Source organism: Pomacea canaliculata, linkage group LG7 (assembly GCF_003073045.1).
Source record: "Pomacea canaliculata isolate SZHN2017 linkage group LG7, ASM307304v1, whole genome shotgun sequence".
In the NCBI taxonomy this organism is placed as follows: Eukaryota; Metazoa; Mollusca; class Gastropoda; order Architaenioglossa; family Ampullariidae; genus Pomacea; species Pomacea canaliculata.
In genome coordinates, this window is record NC_037596.1 from 5,958,020 (window position 1) to 5,979,733 (window position 21,714).

General features: G+C 43.6%; 1 protein-coding gene across 6 annotated transcripts in view; it reads right to left on the reverse strand.

The window, feature by feature from the left end:
* Nucleotides 1-21,714, reverse strand: part of LOC112567669 (dopamine D2-like receptor) — a 246,808-nt gene that overhangs the window by 17,350 nt on the left and 207,744 nt on the right. For 5 of the 6 annotated variants that reach the window (XM_025244393.1, XM_025244392.1, XM_025244394.1 and 2 more), the window contains one exon: nt 5,691-6,430. In XM_025244393.1, the coding sequence (XP_025100178.1) occupies nt 5,691-5,903 (213 nt within the window). In that variant the 5' untranslated portion in view covers nt 5,904-6,430. Of the gene's footprint in view, nt 1-5,690; nt 6,431-16,494; nt 17,126-21,714 lie in introns of those variants that run through there. The other variant, XM_025244396.1, reaches the window with a different exon arrangement.

Genomic DNA, 21,714 nt, shown 5'->3' on the forward strand with positions numbered 1-21,714 from the left:
ACAGAAGCAGGTCACGATCTCATCATAGTGACAATGCAATTTAAAATTTAATAATTGTCATCAAATTGTAATAGATATTGGACTTTCAGGTAAGAAATCTCAACGCTAAACGCGTTGACTGAGCATCGCTATGTCAAGTTTTTGGAGAAAACTCTTTAGTTTGTTATATGTATCAGATGCTAAAGCTAATTAAATAAATGTAAATTAACAAAGTGTTGACATAGAAACAAATAATAGTGAGAGCTAGGGAACTTATTTCAGTTCTATCAAAAGAAGATGATCAAAGACAAATTAATGTATGACACATGCAATAACTTTAAAACCTCTGAGTTTCATTTTCAATATTCTATTTTTTTTCGTGTTAATATTGTTGAATGTAATGAGAAGACATTGACAAATTATCCACCACTGCATGAGAATAGAGAATGTTAACTTATGCTTCCCGACACCAGCTTAGAACAGGGTCGTGCGGCTGTTAACTCAGATGAGTATACTCATGAGTGTCTGCTCACCCGCCCTCCCGCTCAACTGACATTTAAACCAACGAATCTACTCACCCACCTTTTTCTCTAACAACTCATCCATTAACCTATCATTTCTCCTCCCAGCGCATCCATTTCTCCTAACATTACACCCATTTACCCACCCTTTCCCCCAACAACGCAAAACATCAAAAAAAAAAAATACTTTTACCATCTCTTCTCTCTCACACAAGTACTATACTCATCTCCACACATCTCCATCCAGCAAGCCACTCGCCCAGTCCTCACATCCCCAGTCACTCGTACCATCGATCATTTCTGGTTTATTTCCGATCATCTGAGATTTAGCCATTCGTGGCGTCTGTCTACGTGTCGTGTTAGTCAAAGAATTCTCACTGTCAGCTCTCGGGCACTCTTCTTGTGACTGTTCGACATCAGCACACAACCTAACCTTCACTCGGTAATTGTTTAATTGGAGAACTCATAAAATATACATCACTCCTGCTGCATTCCAGACACAATGTCTTCCAGTCCTCCCCCTTTCACGCATGTGCCAAACTTCTTTCCTTTTCTTCAATATCCGTGCGTGCACAGAGTCCGCCATTCTTTGTCGGTTGAATAGCTGGTCAGAGGAAATTTTTAAGACTTAAAAAAAATTCCCTACACAGGATTCTACAAGAATGTGGGGAAAAAGGCATTTCTGGTGTTTATCTTGTCAGCTGTTCTTTGTCCCAGTGACACCGACTCACTACAGTGTTAATTGAACCACTAATTAACGCTGTTAATGTTCAGTTACCTCCAGGGTAAGGGGAACGTGGGTAATAACATCCTCACTTAACACGAAGACAGTCTTGCCCCAGTTGTCTAACTTCCCAGACTCCCTTGCGGCCGTCTCACGTGACTAACTGTGTGTGTTAAGAAAGAAAGCTTACTTCGTCTTTCTCGCTGCAGTGGACCTGAAAATAATACCCATTCGTTTTTTCCTCCACCTTCTCCTTCGTCGACTACCGCTAACGCAATTTCTCCGGTTGCATAGTTGTAACTGACACACAGCTAAACGTCATTAGCGCGCTTGACCTCACGCAACGGATAATGAGGTCACTGGCAATTGCAATGTAACTGGTTCCCATCCGATGCCCTAACCCTAATTTTTTAAGGACTTGTATTGAAGTCTGTCATGTTACAGAACTTTGTGAAACTTTTAACTCCTCTCACCTGCACATTTGACATTTGTGTTTATTTAAAATCCTTCCCATCTTTACTGACCTTTTGACACCAACATTCTCCGTTCTTTTCATTATTCATCAAGAAATTTAACATAGCTGGATGGAGATAAGAGGATTTATACATATGGTGATCCTCTGTCACCACAAGATCGGTGTTGCAAACAGGTGTCCATCTGTGTTGTTGTTATTCTTGTGGCTAGAGGCTCTCTCTCCCTCACACACACACACATAAAGATAAAGCTATTGCAAACAACACAGGATAATTCCTTGCAGTCTCGCCGGACAGACACACGCTTGGCATCGCAGTCCGTCTTAAAGACTGATGCCAGAATGTCTCGTAAAATGAACTGCAAGTTGGTAATTGAGTTTGATGGACTAGACAAACATGGCTGCCGAAAATGGGCTCTGGCGGCCATCACGCAAAGCCGCGGCACTCTTTGACGGGCTGCAGGGGACGTCACTCAAGTTGACTTTTGTGCGATCGCCATCTGAGCTCAGCAGAGAGGCTCCGTTAGAAATAGCATGAAGAAGATGGAGGGGGAGAGGAGGATGCTGTGGGTAGAGGGGTGGGTAAAACGTGCTCAAGTTTGTAACTGCAGGGGCTGCTCTTAGGGGCCGCAAGTCAGTCTTTGTAGCAAGAAGGAACACAATAATATCGTCAATATCGTCAACTGCTAACGCCAACCTCTCTCGTCGACTACTACGCCAGACATCGACGACAGAGCATCGTAGTGTCGATCGAAAAGCAGTAATTCCTTCTGAATTGCGTACCGAGGCTTTCGGGGCAAGGGTCACGTGATCTGACGCTGCAAGGAGACGACGTGGGCAGTTAACTGTCGCTGAACACAAGCTGACGTGCGGTAGTTGGCCGACTCCGTGCTCTGGCACTGGCAAAAGTCAGGGCAGTCCAGTTCAGACACACAACACAAAGAAATATTCCGTCGGAACGTCCCTCGCAACACTCGTGAGCCTCCTGTGGTGTTTATTGCACGCAGTAAACTTTTGAACTTTTAATGAGCTTAATACCTTGAATACCTAGCGTGCTAGACACATTTAAGAGAATGTATTTATGTAGAATGTGGCCAAATACTGAGTACACGGGTATTTTTCTAGTTGTTATACTTAGAGCGGCACACAAAGTTATTTATTGGAGGTTACAGACCATGGTGCAATGCAGGTTATTGCTGTTGTCACAGGATCAAGTGTACTTGGCCACGGACCAAAACCATCTGATGAGTGCCAATACTCCGTCCTGGAATCCTTGTGGGGGCCATGGTGAGTCTGTGACTGTGCTGCCTCTAGGAGTTTAAGAACCCTGTGATTTGTTTCACCTCGGCCATTTCACTCTCTATTCCTGCTTATTACTGGTAGGCGCGCATCACACTCTTGGTTTCTAATCTCCGGGGATAATTATAATGTTCTTCGTCTGCACTGCCCCTAAACCCCTTTCCAGTTGACCACAGATCACCTGCACTTCGTAGTCTTCGTGTCATGCGCTGTGGAAGTCAAAGCGTTCACTTGGACAATGATGACATTGTGATGCTCGGCAGAGATGCCAATGCAAATTAGTCTGCCGGAAATGGGTGTACAGCTGATGAAGCCCACATCGTGCTGGTGTCTGGTATCCTCCTCGCTGTACCAGAACCTTTGACCTTCGTCCGTTGCTGTCAAGCTAAATCCTGGCCATCTGACCTCTGACCTCAGTGTCCTATCAGTATCGTTCTAGCTACTGTCCGTGATTTCAACTTGCCTGACTGGGGTAATGTGAGGACGCTCGACGGCTTCTTGTTACAACAGATTGTGCTTGTAGATGGCCGAGCAAGAAAATGTTAATGTGATAGTTTCAAGTGGTAATAATTCAAAAAGAAACAGCTCTAGGTTGAGGAGCATCATGTGGTTGGAGGATAGCTTTGAGGGTGAAGACGCAACAGGTTATTGATCTTGACTCTTGCACCCCATCCCCACCCCTTGTCTTTGCCTTGTTTCTGAAGACAGGAAAGAGACATATCGAGATAAACAGAAGACTTAGTACGATAAGATTCGTCTAGAACAAGAACTGTGTGTAGTAGAGAACAGCAGGCAGGCATGTGAGGACGATGACAGATGAGCCAAGTTGTTTTGGAACTTTTTTTTCTCTTGGGAACGGATTTTTTTCAAGCCTAAACGGCGTAAGGCTTTTTCAGTCCATCAATTGAAACAAAAACAACTCTTTCCGTCCGACATGTGTGCGTGCGCACACACAAACGCGTGCGTGTACATGAACTGTTAGCGTGATGGGGATGTCTGGCTGACAGGCGGGATACCCGGTCCACACAGGATGCAATGCCACACTACAGGGACAGCATTATGTACACTTTACTCAAGTCGTAAGTAGGATTCACGTCCATTGCGCCAATAATTTCGGTCACTGGAAATCGACGGACGTCTAGCAAGAGTCGACCCCAGCCACACCATCTTGACTGACTTGCTGTTTGCGAATGTTCTGCTCGCATGGATCCGCTTTCATGACAGCGTACGTGGCTCAGAACACAACCATAAAAACCCTTGTTTTTCCCAAGAAAAGGTCTCGTCTCGTGCAACAAGATACGAAGTGGGGTTTTCTTTCTTTTTTTTTTTAATCCCTGGTCTTTTGATACACATCGAACATTTTTTCAAGCCTTTCAGATGTCAAGGAGCCGCCTTGGTATGCGACTGACATTTTGGAATTCGCACTTAAGTCGGTTTTAGACACCTGCAAGCGGAGGACAAGCAAATGGTTTCGGCTATTTGATCACGTTCAGTCACACCAGACACAAAGGACCAAGTTTTTAGGCCCAGAGGATGTTCAACTCACTCCTTTTGATTAGATCGTGTTTTTCTCGTGGTTCTCTTTGTTTTCTTCTTTTTCTTTTGTGTTCATCTCCGCACCCAGACGCAGCAAATACTGTTAGTTCTAGTGTTTTTTTGTTCGCTTTGTCCCTAAAACTCTGTTAAAATGCGTCTTTCTTGATATTACCCAGAATGCAAGTAGTTTTGCAAAGAAGAGGCTTTCGCTTTAACTCTCTAATATTTTTGTTATATCCTGCTCCCTTTGCTAGGTGTTACATAATACGACTGCCTAGAGTGAAAGAATGAGAAAAAAGGCATCGGTAATCTGTGGAGGTGGCGGAAGGTTTGAACAATATCAGTTTGTTTTAGTTTGTGCAGCTTTTGGGGCTGGAACTTTATTTACAGCCGTCAACAACGATCTGTGGGAAGGATGGGTCCCACGCTACATTTTTTTTAAACACAATCACAAGGAGATCATCGCGAGAAGAAGCAATTATTGCGAATTTGCTTTTACTATCGCTCGGCGTACACAAGAAGCATTGGCGGTGGCGAGGGTAAGGCGAATGTCAGGTGACTGACAAGAAAGGGGGAAAAAAAAAGAAAGAAAGAAAAAGAAAGATTACACCATGTCAGTAAACACACTAAGAGGAGGAAGGCTTAAAGGAAAAAGTAAGAGGACGGACTTCAAAGAAATTGGAAAACAAATACGACACTGACGCGGGCAGCACTCCTAACAATAAATAATGAAAGGGACACTGCAGGGAATACAACTCTGATAAGAATATTGAATATTTTTAAGATTAGCTTGCCACGAGAGCTGCCTTACATTGTAGAAATTCTGAAATATAAATTCTGATGTGCAAAATATCTGTAAACTTCTTGAACAGTTTATAATAACTTGATATCAACGATCCATGAAAAGACAAAATCTAAAATTAAATGAAAAGAAAAAACCAAATACAACAAAACTCTTTTTCTTCATGAAGACCAAACTAGAGTGCTGAGAAAGAATCAGTTGTCTAACATGTTCGTATTAATTAACACAAAACAGAAACACATAAAATGGCGAGTAAAACACTCAAAACTACCCGACATCCGTACATCAGTACCTGTGAGTGAAAAATAAAACACGAGAAAGAGAAAATAAAGGTGCCGGGGGGCACGAGATTCTAACCTCCACATAGACAGCAAAGGGCATGACAATGACCGCAACCATGATGTCGGCAACAGCCAAGGAGCAGATGAAGTAGTTGGTCACCGTCTTGAGGCTCTTCTCTCTCACCACGGACAGCACCACCAGCACGTTTCCGAAGACGGTAAAAACGGGGAAGATGGCCAGCAGGAGGGTCCAGTACTTGTAGCCAGCAATGTTCGTTCTCGTCCACATCCTTGCCCATCGTCAGGTTGAACTCACAAAAGGTGTCGTTATCATCGCACAGGAAGTCGAATGGTGAGAAGCTCACGTTTCCCAGCACATCGGCGGTCGACGCCAGCAACGTGGAGGTCGTGGAGGTCATGGGTGAGAGCTGGTCACGTGACGACGCCACAGCAGCTGTATCCACCCCAGAGCCGGAGTTGCCGTCGTAGGGGTAGTAGGGCAGTCCGCCAGCATCCCCCCCTGTGCCTTCCTGCCCTGGTCCAGGCGGGTGAACTACCGACCACCCGGGAAAATGGCTCGTGAGGTTGTAGAGTTTGGCGCTGGGGGAGGGGTCTTCACTGGGCGCCATGATGGCCGACCCCCCTGTTCCGGGAGACGGAGAGTTTGTCGAGGAGGGGCCGGGTCCGTGAGGTGACAGGTCACCCAGGTATGTACCTCTACCACTAGTCTGCTGTAGTAAATGTCTGGCGGAAGCCATGTCCCCTCACATCTTTTCAGAAGTCTGGCGACCGTTTTGAAAGGCGCTGGATCTGAGTCTGCAACACAAACTTCAGCGTTAGTTCGCCCTAGTCTCTAAGCTATTCTGTCACCACGAGTCAACACACACACACACGCAAGCACACATGTGCAAACATATCTCTAGATGTGCATTTATTTTTATGGTTTGCTTGCACACGCTTGCCGTAGTTTTGTACAGGATGTACAGTGTTGACAAGCGGATCCCACGAATGTCTGTCACTCTCTACTTCAAAGTAATGTCTTGGACTGTACTAAAAGAAACCTATAAAAGGTTGTTCTGGACTGTGCCGAAAGATTTTATGCCATGTTTTATGCTGTACTGCAGGAATAAAAATGTAGACCAGGCTTCGGTCACAGATGCCAGGGTCTGTTTAGTGAGTTTTGTTCTTTTCAGCATCTCGCTACTTATTGATCACATGCAGGCTCTCATCGTGAGAAAGCAGTGAACCTGCTTCAGCATCATGAGACAGAAGGTGGCGCTCTTTCTGTCCTAAGACCTACACTTAGCCAGTGTTGTTGGCGGGGTGGAGCATGTTCCCACACACCACCAAGGCTCCCAGGCAAGCACCCGATGGCAGCACGCACTCCCTTTGTGAGGTTCATGAACCTTCCCTCATGCTCTTCCCTCATAGTTCCGTCTTTTGATCATCTCAGAACTTTCCTGTAATTCTTTTTCTTCCTCCAGGCAGGTTTCCATCTTGTCTCCACGAACCGTACAAAACAGAATCCCCGCCATTCATCCTTGTCACCCAGATGTCCGGGCCGACTTCTGGAGCCATCTCTGTCTTTCTTCTTCACCATTTGGTTCTATCATGGTCTGTGCACAGCCGCGCTCGGTAACGCGTGCATATGTGTGTATGTGTGTGTGCGCGCGTGTGTACATATAAACATGACTACAAGCTCATGTGTAATAATTCAAAAATGTGTTCGTCCATAATTCGATGATTGCACACTCTCTATTCACATGTTACAATTCTAAATCTTCGCTTAAATAATTAAATAATTACAAGGAAATACTTATTGATAATGTTTTCTCTATCTTATGTTTATTTCTGTAACCTTTACTCTAAGCTGCTTTTCACAACATTATGCTATAACAAAGCTGGAGTTCTTTGCCGATTGTGACAAAGCTCAGTGTGGTACACAATAGTACTATAGACACCCAGAACTAGAATATCATGAAGTCCGGCATGTCAAGACTGGTTTGCACCAAGAGAGAATCTTTGTGACAGTCTGGGAACATGACAAAAGATGTGGCGAGGTTTGCTCACTGTACCGAAAGGATTCTCCTTAAACAGCGTGGTGAGAGGTAAAATAAAAGAATTTTTGTGACAGCATGAAGGGTGGAAGATGAAAATAACCGGCAAAAAGTCAAAGGACCGTCATCCTTTGCACAAGATGTGATTGTAACACACTGCTAATATAATCGCACAAAATACTTAAAAAATCAGGTTTTAAACAATAAAAATGAAACTTGGAAAGCTGCACTTCAGCGGTGTGTGTCTGTAGTAGAGTAACCTTGTACACTGCACGTGTTGTTACTGTAACCTTCTACAGACAGTATTTGTTTTTTAATCCGGTACAGACTTTGTTTACTTCTGTAACCCAGACAAATAGTTTGTTTATGTAGCCAGTACAGAACGTGTTTGTATTCTGTGATCAGTACAGTGTTTAACCTAGTAAACACCCTGCTTATTTCTATAGCGAACTATCATTTATAACACACATATGTGCATCACACGCCTTGACCACAAAACTGTTCGTTTTTTAGTTTAAAAGAACTTTGATGCAAACCTTAACCCCTCCTTTGCACTGTAGATATGTTTATTTGCGCACATTTACAAGAAAGAGAGTTGATCACGAGTTTATTGCGGATGTTTATTGCGTGCATCCGCTGCAATATTTCTTGTGACATGTTTGTGCTGATCATTATGGGAAGTAGGTTTTTTTTTTTAACCATTCTTTGTGTTTCTCTGTATCAAGAATAATACCTTGTGACTGGTCAGAATAATTAAACACAGCCTAACACTTTAACATGATTAGAACATTAGTCATACGAAAAAAGCATACATATCTGACAGGTAACACAAAAACATGATAATACTATGTTACAATTAGTTAGTAAGATAAAAAAGCTTAAGTAAGTTTGAGAAGCTACAAATCAGGAAAAAAAAAACAAGAGTTTGGCTTAATAATCCTTCAAGTATCACTCGACGGTTATAATGAATGCTACAACGGATGTTTGCACTGCGTGCACCTCCCATCTCAAATCCATGCACAGGGTCACGGCAGCTCGATGGGCCTGTTCTAGCATCTTCCTGCAAACCTTTCCCTGGCCCTAAATTGGTAAAGAATAGCTTTTTCCTTCCGAATGGAAGTCATTGGATTCTGTGCCCCTCAGGCCATCCCAAGAGGCTCTGCTGTATTGGCAGGAAAAAAATATTGGGCTTTCCTTCAACGCATGTCAGCAGACATTCACTCGTCTATCGCTCGCCTTTCCCAAACTCCTTTTGGCCGAAATTAGAATGTGGTTAGAGCGAGATTGAATAAAGGAACAAGTTTCACCCAAATCAAGCAAGGCCGTCAAGAGGAAGCAACTAGTGCAACGTTCCTTAACTCAATATGCAACAGCAAGCAGCGAAGAAGTCCTTGCGCAAAAGGTTCAAATCGAGGTAGAAATTAAGATTTCCCGAAAACGATTCGAAATTTTGTTTACTTTGCTTTTACCCTTGAGTTGATGACAAGAAGGTGGACAGAAGGGATTAACAAAAGTCAAAACAGAAACAAGCAAAACGAAGGCCAGAGTACAGATGAGGAGACAACTCTATGTCCATCGTTAGTTGATGGTCCATGACACGAGAGTACAGACCTTCTACATCTGTCCACAGCTTCTGCCACAGTTCTAACTGTCTTTCAACAATGTTAATTAATTTATGATTAACAGCATGATGTCAGAACAGGGAAGCCGATATTTTCCAAACCTTTCTATGCACGCAGTATTAACTGCAGTGAACACACGACACCACTGAACACATGAACTAATTTCATAAAATAAGAGAAGACTACAAAGGCCATGATCAACAAAAAAATTCACTGACGGTTTCTGCATGTTTGATGCTCGCCTACATCAGTCATTACAGCAAAACGTAAATCTCCAGCAAAACACTTTTTTTGTCGGTGAAGCGGGAGATCAAACGGGAAAAATAAATATTGGAAATATTATACAGCTGCAGTGGAGAATGTCAAAGGGAGAGCTAGAGGTGCGTGCGTGTGTCTGTGTATGTGTATGTGTGTGACAGATAGAGAGAGGGTACACTTTTTTTTTTTTTTTTTTTTTTTTTTTCCTTATTCGAAACCATTTAGGACTAGCGGTGAATTAAAGCGATTCTGCTATGGGCGCAGGCGCGGTAAAGCCGGCTCCCAATTGCCAGGCAGTCGTAAGAAAGAAGAAGAAGAAGAGCGGTGCTGAGATTTCACTTCCTTTTTCTCTTGGGATGGCGAGCAATCTTGGCTTGATGTCGGGCAGGACACAGCTGACACGAGTCGAGAGCACTTTCCGCTTCTTCAAAGCGATGATTCGGGTCCTCCTCCTAGTCACGAGGTGCGGCCTACTCCATCCCCTTCTGTGGAATTTTTTCCTCAACACAAGTGTAATCTTTTAGGGTGGGGTGAAGGAAGGGATGAGAACTTCACGGTGATAATGGAGCGGTAAGACCTCATTGTAGTGGGTAGTTTTGATCTTCTGCCGAGTTTTGAATAATGGGAAGCTATTTAAGTGCGATTCAAACAAGCCAGTCAAACATACCAGTCAGGACATGTCTGGAGATTAGATGCGCTCGATGCACATCGTACCCTGGTTACACCCACAGTCGTGGACCCCAAGACAAACTTGGACCCAGAGCCACAACAGGTCTCTGCGAGGATTATTCATCTCATTCTGTTTTTCCCCACATGTCGTTTCTGTATGGAGAGAACCTTTCCGCACAAGTCCACTAGGTTTTCCGAACAGGCTCACCCTGTTTTCTGAACAAGCTTCCTTTCTCATGCATGACAGGATCGAGCAGCCGACTCCTGGTTGGAAAAAAGTTTTTTTGTCAAAGGAGAGCCCCGCTTAACCTGCCACGAACAGCTGTGTCACATCCAATCCATCTTATGAAAATTAAGCTTTTCAAAGATTCTCTGCAGGTCGATCGCCATGCAAATCACTGGCAAGAGTGACATTTTACAAGTCTCTGTTTGACAAAGAAGGAAAACATAAATGGAAGCTTGTAGGATGCTGGTGAATGATGATTTGAGCGTGCAGTGGGCACCAACCTACACCTCAACAAAAATCCCAGTCAAATGATTTTCACTTGCAACACTTCCAATGAAAGGTTTTTTGCTTTATAAGCATACCTTCATACCTTCATCCATTGCTTTACGTTCTGTCTGTACGTATCTCACCATCCAGTATCTGTTTATAATAATAATGAAAAACAATAATACGGAAACAAAATGGTCGCTCCCAGTCTCTAGCTCTCGGTTCCTTTCCTCAATCTTTTTTCTACGTTCTTGTGCTAAGAATGGGCCCTAACCTAAAAAAAAAATTAACCACTAAATCCAAACAGATCAACGCAGGGATATAATAATGCGAGGCCGGTAAGGTAAAGGCCAATAAACAAAAGATATGGAAATAAAAAAGGTAAATAATAATATTAATAAAGTTGGTTTAGATAGCGCTTTATCCCACCATCAAAGGCTTGCTCAAGCACTTTACAAAAGAAGTAATAAAAACACACAGGCAAAAATAATTATAACGATGATGATGATGATGATGATGATGATGATGATGATGATGATGATGATGATGATGATGATGATGATGATGGAAGCTGTTCTCAAAGCAAAGTTCATTGTTTGCCCCGGTTAATGTAGAGGAAGAGGGGAAGATGAATGCCTTCAGCATGCGGTCAGCAGCCTCGCCATTGCATGGAAATCTTCGATATGTCAATAAAGTTCTGCTTCAAAACGTAGCTGAAAGTTATGATGATGTTTGTATGGGAACATAGCACACAATCTTTAGTGCAGTTGGCTAACTTTCGCAGGCAGAAATATCGCAGACAAAGATGTATGTATTCTCAGTGAACATCAAATAACAATATGGCTACTTTTCGGAGCATTGAAGATTATGTCACTGCGTAATTAAAGACGAAATAAGCTTCTATGAAAATTGTGACATTTTCCACAGTTTTATCAAACAGAAGTTGTCTTACATAGCATTTTCATTTTTTTCTTTTTTTTAAGGACTCCTGGGTTTTGCAGACTTTACGATCATGTGAGTGACCACGTGACCTAGTACTCAACTGATACACGAGCTGCAAGTGTCAAGATCGTCGAGAAACCCACCCACGTGAGACTAATAACAGTCTCGCAAATAGGATCACGTGACACCCAAGTGTCTCCTGGGGGCGAGGACTACCTGCCAGAGACAAAGGGTCCTGTAGAGACTGGTTCACTGACAGTCGACTCACCTGAACCCTTCAAAGTAGTGTTTACATGTGCTGTTGTACTGTTAGTGTCCTCTGTTACTGTGAGATGTAAATATTATACCAAAAATAACAAGTTAATTAGTGCCATAGCTTATTGGCCCGAGGAATGTTGAAGTGAAAATGGTCGCCTGCCTTGTACCCTCCCTGATAAATCAGCATGCTCGGAAGGTGGTGGGGAAGGGTTAGGGAGGGAACAGGGGAAGATTGCCAGTTACCAGCCCAGACAACCGGCAAGCTGATGTAGAGCGGTTCAAATTGCCAGTCAATGGGTTATGTAGAGCTGGCTCACATTTCTAGTCAGTGTGTTATGTAGAATGGCTTTTGCATATATGGATGCGTAGAAAGGTTCAATCATATTGCTTATTAATGTCACTAAATATGTGGAAAAATTTAATCCGTATTTCTAATTAACTGCTCTGATCGATGGAAAAAAAAAAAGATTGAAATATTACCATTCAACTGATTATGAGCAGAGGCTGATAAAATGTTGATAATTAACTGCATTTATTATACAGAGGGGTTGATGATAAAATAGTGATAATTAATTGTTCTGATTATATAGAGGTTTACAAGTATTGATAATTCCCCTGGTTATTAAAGAGATTTAAATAATGATAATTAATTGCACTGATGACACAGAGAGAGGTTCGAAAATGTTAATAATTAATGGCACTGATTACACAGAAAGCTATGTGCGCCACGCATTAGTCCACCTCAGTACACAAAAGTGAGGTCTGCCTTACAGCCACGGAATCGAAGACATCCACAACTTTCCATTAACACCATCTTCAGCTAATAATGTACTTGGCACAGTTTGCTGCTATGTTGCCTTGCTCAAAGAATCTCTTTTCCAAGACAGCGATCGGAAGTACTCCATGGGAGGTCACTCTACGACACAATGAGAGACCAACAGGAGTGAAGCAAGGGCAAATTCAAAGCAAATTTCAACAAGAGCAAAAAGCCGTCAGCAAGTTCAGATCCTGCTGACACAAATTCCTGCCATGCCAGTTTCTAAATTTAAAAATAAGAAAGGGAAGGGAATTTAAGGAGGAAATGGGGAAAGCAACGAAAAAAAAAAACCCCGTCGACATTCAGAAAAACCATCCTCCCACTGAAGGAAGAAGAAATCCAATTTAAATTTGCTCCTATAGGCTCCGTTAAAATGTCGACCGGTTTGAAGAAGCCGTAACGCAGGGCAGTGGTGGCCTGGTCTCGGGGAATTTCCATGACTGTGCGTGTAAGCGACTTGATTCATTTCGCTCGATACCATGCAAGACCGCCTCAAGAAATGTGCTAGGGCCCCCCCCCTCTCACCTTGGACCTACCCCTCCCTTCATACAGTCTCACTACTCACTATCACTCCTCCCTTCATTCAGTCACACTATTCACTGTCACTCCTCCCTTCATAGTCTCACTACTCACTGTCACTCCTCGCTTCATTCAGTCTCACTACTCACTATCACTCCTCCCTTCTTACACTCACACTATGTACTGTCACACGAAGACTAAAGCAATGTGCCTTCCCTTCACTACCAAGTCTTCTTGCTGCCGCCTAATGTTGTCCTCTCCTACTTAATACAGCTGGGAAGCCATACAAAGCCAAGAAAAAAATTCTAGACAGGCATTTCACATATCATTTGTTTAAATGACATTTCACACAATCACCTGTTGAAATGACAGCTTGAAGTAGACACCAGAAACACACGAAACTTCTCATCACGAATACTAACCTCTTATTCGCAGGCAAGGTGAACAATTCGTGGAAGGAATCTCGTGTAAAGGATGCACTGTCAGCTCCTGTTCCGATGGAGAGATGAACAGGTGGTGGACGATATAGTATTAACCGACACCTCAACAATAACAACACTGTGGTGTCTGGAGGCGACTACCAGGAGTTGGTTACCGACTTGTACAGACTGAGAGTCAAGCCCCTGTCAGTCTCAGCATCAAGTGTACGAGCTGTAGCATCTAATGAGTACCAGCAAATACACCAGATACCCACACCACGAGCAAACAATTACAAGCAGATAGTTTACCAGATCTTCAAGTGTGAAATTACAGGACTAAAGCCGAGGGTATAAAAGGATCATTTCCTCCACGTCTGACGTTAAATAGACTTCAGCCCTCCACGAGCAGCGCGTGGGAGGCACGGCATTGCGAGTTGTCCAACTTTCACAAATTTCCCGAAAATACATCTACATAATTGGCTTCATAAAACGAAAGCCACTAACAAGCTTTAAATATATAGCAGGAGTGCCCACAGTTCAGATACAATGGAATAAAAGACAAAATGTGATAGAGCGTGAGGTGAACGCACCACAAGCTGCGGTTTGGCAGGAGGTGCCGCTGGAGGTAAACCGGTTTAGTGAGGTCAAACAGAGAGAGAGAGGAGGGCATGGGGGTAGGAGGGGAACGAGAGAGGACACGGTACTGGAAAACGTCTTTTCCAAATCAGCGCCTAAAACATTTCCAGCTTAGTAACCTGGAAATCTTGGAATGAAATGTATTTAGTAACCTCGCAATCTGGAATGAAATGTATTTAGTTATCTCCTATTTTTACTAAATCTCTTAAGGGAAAATTATTCCAGCATTATTCAGTTCAAAAAATAAAACTGAAATAACAAAAAAATGGGAGCGGCCAATACTTTCAAACTAGGTAATAAAGAAAACATGAAACAGCAGACAGATGAAGAAGGGGAAGAGTAACAAAGAAACTTGGTCGGTCAGTTTCTCTGGCCATAAGGAGTGGGAGTGGGGTTGAACCGAACCAGACTAATGTCATGGCAAGGCAGACATCCATACAAGCAGATGCTACATGTAGAAAAAGAACAGCATGCCCGAGACGAGACCTGAACCCAGGACACCCAGCCCTCATTGTAATGGTGACAGGTGTTAGCCGTTGCACATCTGGACCGCCCTCTGGCCATAAGGGTTTACCTGCATGTGTGTGTGTTAGACAATACCAAAGACTGACATGTGAAGTTTAAAATCAACAAGAATTCAATGCATTACTATTTCTGTGCAACTCTGATGAACGAAAGAAGGAAGTAGCCTTATGTTCCAACGATCAATCATGGCCGGCCTGTCGATGGGACGAGCGAGTAGATGATAGGCCGACGGCAAAAGGTCCCCGACTTCTAGTGAATAGCAATAAAGTGAGGACTCCAGTGGCCAGCAACTCACGGCAGAAGAACGATAGTGAGACTATGATCAGGCCCTGGCAGCTGCAGGTCATGTGACGTCTGGTGAGGGTGCACTTCGTCGCGTGACGCACACACGTCACCAGTGGGTTGGCTGGAGGAGCGTCACGTGGCTGTGGTTGCGTGCGCAGTTAAGTGGGTCCAGCCTTATCAAGTGAAGACCCAAGTAAGCAGCATGGGCAACACGATTTGCCCTTTGCTAACTAAAGGAGATAATGGAGATAAAGTTTGCGACAACACAAGTGGTGGCGATGAAAACTGACGGCACGCGACTGAAGTCGAGGCTTGATGAGGGAGGCCCTACAGAATGAGTGAAACTGTATTTCAGCTGATTTTTCTGTTCAATAATATGTAAGGTCGTACAGTGTAGCTACGACTGTAGTGTCAAACATGTTGTTGCTGTCAGTCGCCAGCGGGACGTTGTGCAGGTTTCATTTTATTTGTCCGCTTGAGCCTATAAGCGTGCTCCCGAATCCGAGCGAGAGAATGAACAGATCACTTTAATATGAACATAAGACAACAGTGACAAGCTTTAGAGAAAGAAGCACAGCTCTGTATACTGTCTGTAGATATTTGTTTCACAATAATACGGATTTGTAGGAATATTCTTAACAGTTTGAAAGTAGCGTTGACGGATCGACTTGTGGCAATAACAGATTTATCTTTCCTTGGGGAGGGGATGAGGAGAGGCTGAAAAGATGTGAGGAACAGGTAATGTGAAAAGTAATTTAGAAAGTAAAACAATGTGAAGCAGGCCTGGCGATTCTTTTTGTGCTTGTAGTAGATGACAGTACGGCACAAGAGAGATATTCTTTCGTATGTAGGAGACTGAAAACAACTTGACTTTAATCGCAACAACAAAATCAATCTTCAAAATGAAAAAAAAAAAAAACTGCTTGGATTGCCGACAGCAAGATGTGTAAAGGTTACCAGCCTAACCACAATCTTTCAAATGTTCTTTATTACAATAATCCAAACATACATGCATATATGTATGCACACACAGAAGAGTTGTACACATCGTGCTATGTGTGTACTTTTTAATTACTTCTCAGTAAATAGTCAATAAAATAGAATTCGGCAACTATTTTAAATATGTTATTGTCAAACTGAGAAAATACAAAACAACCCGACTGGAATGATAGAAGACGCAGAGTCAGTCAAGAAAGAAGGGTATAAAAACGACCTAATTATAGAAATCGAAGAAAATTTCTTGAAAAAAAAATAAAAGATTCGAGTGCAAGATTTAAAAAAAAATGAAAGAGGGATATGGTAAGATGGTTGAACAAGAAAAAAAAAAGAAGAACGAAGTTTGAAAACACGTGAAATGAAGGGAAGAAAGCGGCATCTCACGAGTTGGTCGCTCCTTTGTTGTCATTCAGCATCCCGGCAGACAAGACACGCTTCTCTCCTCCTGCACCTTATTACTCCGCCAAGCTCGGAAGGACACGCCTCATAACTGTCACTGGCCAGCACGCCAAGCGAGAGATTACCCGAGCCCTCCGCCACCCGGCCACTGACAGGCACAGGTCCAGATTAGGAGATTAGACGGATCAGGGAGACGGCCATGGGCGCAGGCAGGCAAGGGGTTTGAGACTAGACAGATCACGGACACACATCCGCGGAGAGATTCAGTGCCTTGCACCCGCTGCCGGGCCCAGCCCGCCATCCACAGGCCCTGACAGCGACCCTCCCTCTCGCCCCACCACATGCTCGCTCGTCTCATCTGGCGCGAGACGGGGGGAGAGGCGAGGTTCGCGTGACTGCTCTCTGGGCGACTGCGCCCTTTGAAGCTCCGGCAGACCAGGAGGATCTAAGAAGAGGAAATAAACGCTGTCCCGGGGAAAAAGTCCCAGAAATTATTTCTACGCGCAGTAAGGCGAAAGTCCACCTTATTTAGAGATATGCAGACAGAACGGACAGACAAGACAATGCATCTGCTAGGTTATGACAACATGAAGCCACCATAGTTCCTAGTGTACCCTCCTTCTCTCTCTCTGTGTAGGTGTGTGAGTAGGTGGATAGGTTTAGTGTAAGAAGATAGGACAAGTTGGAATTTCCAAGATGCTTTTTCCTTACTTTTAAAATGCAAATCAAGATTTTTAAAAAAAACTGACATAATTTTTCTGACCTGAATAGTTCATTAGATGCATATTGTATAAAGTTTAAAATCAAGAGACACGTGACTTACTCATTTACCACGTGCAGGTCGTCAACTAGCAACTGATAACACGATCATCATCATCAATCAGCAATCATCAATCAACCATCATCATCATCATCATCATCATCATCATCATCATCATCATCATCATCATCAACATCACTCTATCAAACATCTCCAATTATAAAACCCTCATTAAAAAACAACCCGAAAGCAAATATTACTTTTAACAGACTGTCTTCTCGATGCTCTAACCTAAACATACAGGATCACAGATTGATCGTTGCCAGCTCTAATTATTCCTAAAAAGTTCGATATTTTGTTGTAAACACTCGAGTGTTCTGACGAGGAGACTTGTTTTTACAGTCGCACACTCCCCAAAATATTGCACTCCAGTCTAAATTTAGAGTGTGCAACAAACTGCGACAGTTTCCATGTAATCCAGGCAACGTATGAAGCCCTGGATGTAAAATAAAATGTAACGGATTATAAGAAAATACATTAGACGCTGACAGGAGAAAACATTTCCTCCAGTTGAAAGAAGAAAATCAGACAGCTAATCGATTCCATCAGTCGAAGTCTGCAAGTCTTTCGTTGACGGGTTGACTGATTGACTGGTGCGGAGGAGACCCTCTCAGCTGATGGTGCAGGTATTGAGAGGGTGGTGAGAGAGAGTTTGGTGAGAGAGTGGTGAGAGAGTGGTGAGAGGGTGGTGAGAGAGTGGTGAGAGGTGGTGAGAGAGTGGTGAGAGGGTGGTGAGAGAGTGGTCAGAGAATGGTGAGAGGGTGGTGAGAGAGTGTGAGAGAGTGGTGAGAGGTGGTGAGAGAGTGGTGAGAGGGTGGTGAGAGAGTGGTGAGAGAGTGGTGAGAGGGTGGTGAGAGAGTGGTGAGAGTTGGTGAGAGAGTGGTGAGAGGTGGTGAGAGAGTGGTGAGAGGGTGGTGAGAGAGTGGTGAGAGAATGGTGAGAGGGTGGTGAGAGAGTGGTGAGAGTGGTGAGAGGGGTGGTGAGAGAGTGGTGAGAGGGTGGTGAGAGAGTGGTGAGAGAGTGGTGAGAGGGTGGTGAGAGAGTGGTGAGAGTTGGTGAGAGGGTGAGAGTGGTGAGAGGGTTGTGATGGTGAGAGAGAGTGGTGAGAGGGTGGTGAGAGGGTGGTGAGAGAGTGGTGAGAGGTTGGTGAGAGGTTGGTGAGAGGGTGAGAGAGAGAGAGAGTGGTGAGAGGGTTGAGAGGGGTGGTGAGAGAGAGGTGAGAGGGTGAAGAGAGAGTGGTGAGAGATGGTGAGAGCTGGTGAGAGGTTGTGAGAGAGGGTGGTGAGAGAGTGGTGAGAGTGATGGAGAGAGGGTGAGAGGTGGTGAGAGGGTGTGTGAGAGAGGGTGGTGAGAGAGAGAGTGGTGAGAGAATGATGAGAGAGTGATGACAGGGTGTTGAGAGGGTGGTGAAAGAGTGGTGAGAGGGTGGTGAGAGGTGGTGAGAGGGTTGTGTGAGAGAGGGTGGTGAGAGAGAGAGTGGTGAGAGAATGATGAGAGAGTGATGACAGGGTGTTGAGAGGGTGGTGAAAGAGTGGTGAGAGGGTGGTGAGAGGTGGTGAGAGGGTGGTGAGAGGGTGGTGAGAGAGGGTGTGAGAGAGAGGTGGTGAGAGAATGATGAGAGAGTGATGACAGGTGTTGAGAGGGGTGAAAGGGTGGTGAGAGGGTGGTGAGGGGTGGCGAGAGAGTATTTAGAGGGTGGTGAGAGAGAGGGTGGTGAAAGGCTGGTGAGAGGGTGGTGAGAGGGCGAGGGCGGCGAGGTTGTACAGCCCCACCATGTCGCCCTTTGCATTTTCTAAGAGGATGGGGTAGGTAGACGCTAGGTCTGGGACCAGTTCATTACACATTTTTGGTTGTAAATATTTCTGTTAAGGACTTAAATGCATTTTGTTCAAATAGGTTTACAGAAAACTTCTAAACACACAACACAATTTTAGAACTTTTCTAACTTTTCTGTCGTTGTAAATAAGATCAAGATGTTTAAGCCGGACTTCCACGCCTACCAGATTATGCTGATATAAAAATGAAGCATCTCCTGGAAAAAAAAACCAGCGAAAGGAAAACTTTTTTATGGTAAGAGCAGAACTGGACTAAACTGATTGTTTTCCACGCTAGACAAATAAAGACAAATAAAGCTGCATGCGTGGCTAATGTGCAGGAGTGACAGAGACGCTGAGATATGAAGGCAGCAAAGGGAAAACATAAAACCAAGTGAGTCCACATGAAGACTCAAGCACTCCCTAGACGGTACAAATCACCTGGAAAAGTTGCCATGGTAACAGACGAGTACATTATGCGTAAAAATATAGTTTAAAATTTAACAAGTCCGCCAGTCAGTGAACTTTCAGTGCCTATCTAACCACAATCGCTTTTAATGGAAACTTTGAGCTCTGTGTTATTGTCGGAAATCCCTATGTCCTGAATAATTCTTTTGATATACCGCTGTGTTGAAATTCAAAACGATTTGTCGTCGTTTTATTTTATCATAGGATCTCTTGTTTGCTCGTAAACATCTCGATTTCTTCTCCAGTGTACATCGTGATAATCACAACCATCAGTGTTAAAACTGTTCTAGTCATTTTATAACTTCCAGGTGTTTATTTTTAGAAAACGAATGTTCGCACTGTGCTGAAAGGTTCGTAAAGGACTTAGGAGCGATTTATGTAAATGGTTTCTAAATTTGATTCTTTAAAACAGTTTCAAGTCTTGGACACGTTGCACGCACTCGCACACACGCACACACGCACATACACACACGCAGACATGCACACATGCATTCACACACGCACACACGCACACACGCACACACGAACGCACACACACGAACGCACACATGCACACACGAACGCACACATGCACACACGAACGCACACACTCGCAGACACATAATATTTTTATGATCGATACTCGCCTCGTTGTTACGCGGAAGAGGCAGAGTGCTCTCTCCGATTACATTTTCAATCTAGCAAAGCGATGTGTTTTGTCCTACCAGATGTCTCAGCCCCCCCGGCACATTGCTCACAAGCTGTTATGGGGGCGAGACAAACGCCTCTCTTATCCCTCCCTTCCCCCGAACTCAAACACGCGCCGCCAGGAGGACCAGGAGGTAATTACAGCTCATTGTGCACACCATGCACTACGCGCACCACTTGCAGAAGGGAAAGGCGGCGACTACGGGACTGTCGGTGAATCTGAACTGTGAGGGTCCTGGCCGCCGGCCACTCACACTCACACTCACACTCACACTCACCTCACTGGACCGTAGGCACAGCCTCTCTGATACTCTGTGTATCAACAGTTGTGTTAGCAAAGAACAAGAAAAATTATTGTCCATTTGTTTGCTCCTGTCGACAAACTAAACCACCACCACAGCAGCGATCCGTGCATACATGTGTGTGTGAGTGTGTGAGAGATTGAATAGCTTTAGCCATGCACTGATACACAACACTGAAATAAAGAACACATGCAAACATTTAAACACACTACTACATTTGTCGCCTTATCTTTGCTCATTTATTGAGTGTTTTAAATGCTTTTCCCGCTCCGACAGCTAGAAAATACCTCAACACGAGGGCTAATAATGTAATAAAAGACTGCAGCACCCGGCATTTTGAAGCTGCAATTACATGCTGCAATCATATGCTAACTTTACAGTTACATGCTGTATTAAATGCTAAAATAACAGGTATCAGCAGCCTGCTACGGGTTTCAATCACGTGATCAAATCATTGCTTCATTGAAAGCTTTGATCATGTGCTTCAATCACACGCTGCAATCATAAATCGCAGAAATTATCACACACTTATACCTCGAGGATACTTATTTTTTCACTCTGTGGTCAATGTCTGGCACAGAACGAAATAAATGAATGTCATTATCTATCAATAATCTTATCTTTCTGATATTAAACTTGAAGACTTGCCGGGTGTTACTTTGCAGGCAGTTCCAGACAAGCTTGATTGTTAGTTAGTAAGTCTGGTCTTATCTGTTAGTGCTCTCTTGTTTGGTCTTGTGTATGTGTTCTCATGCTGAAGACATTGGTAAATGTTACACCATAATTATGGTCCTGCATGATAGTCATTATGTATTATTGTCTTTCTTCTGAGTCATTATAGTTTTCTGTGTTAACGACTATTTAAGTAACTATGATAATTATCGTCTCGCTTCTTAATTACTGTAGTCCACCTTGTCACTATAGACATGCTTGTTAATGGTCTTGACTAATAAATCAACGAAACAATACATCGATAATCAGTGCACTAATCAATCAATCAATCAATCAATCAATAAAGAATCAATAAATTGATGTCAACAAAATCAAGGAATTAATAAATTATTAAAAAAGAAAGTACAGATAAGGTTACAACATGAAGGGTGGTCTCGCGAAG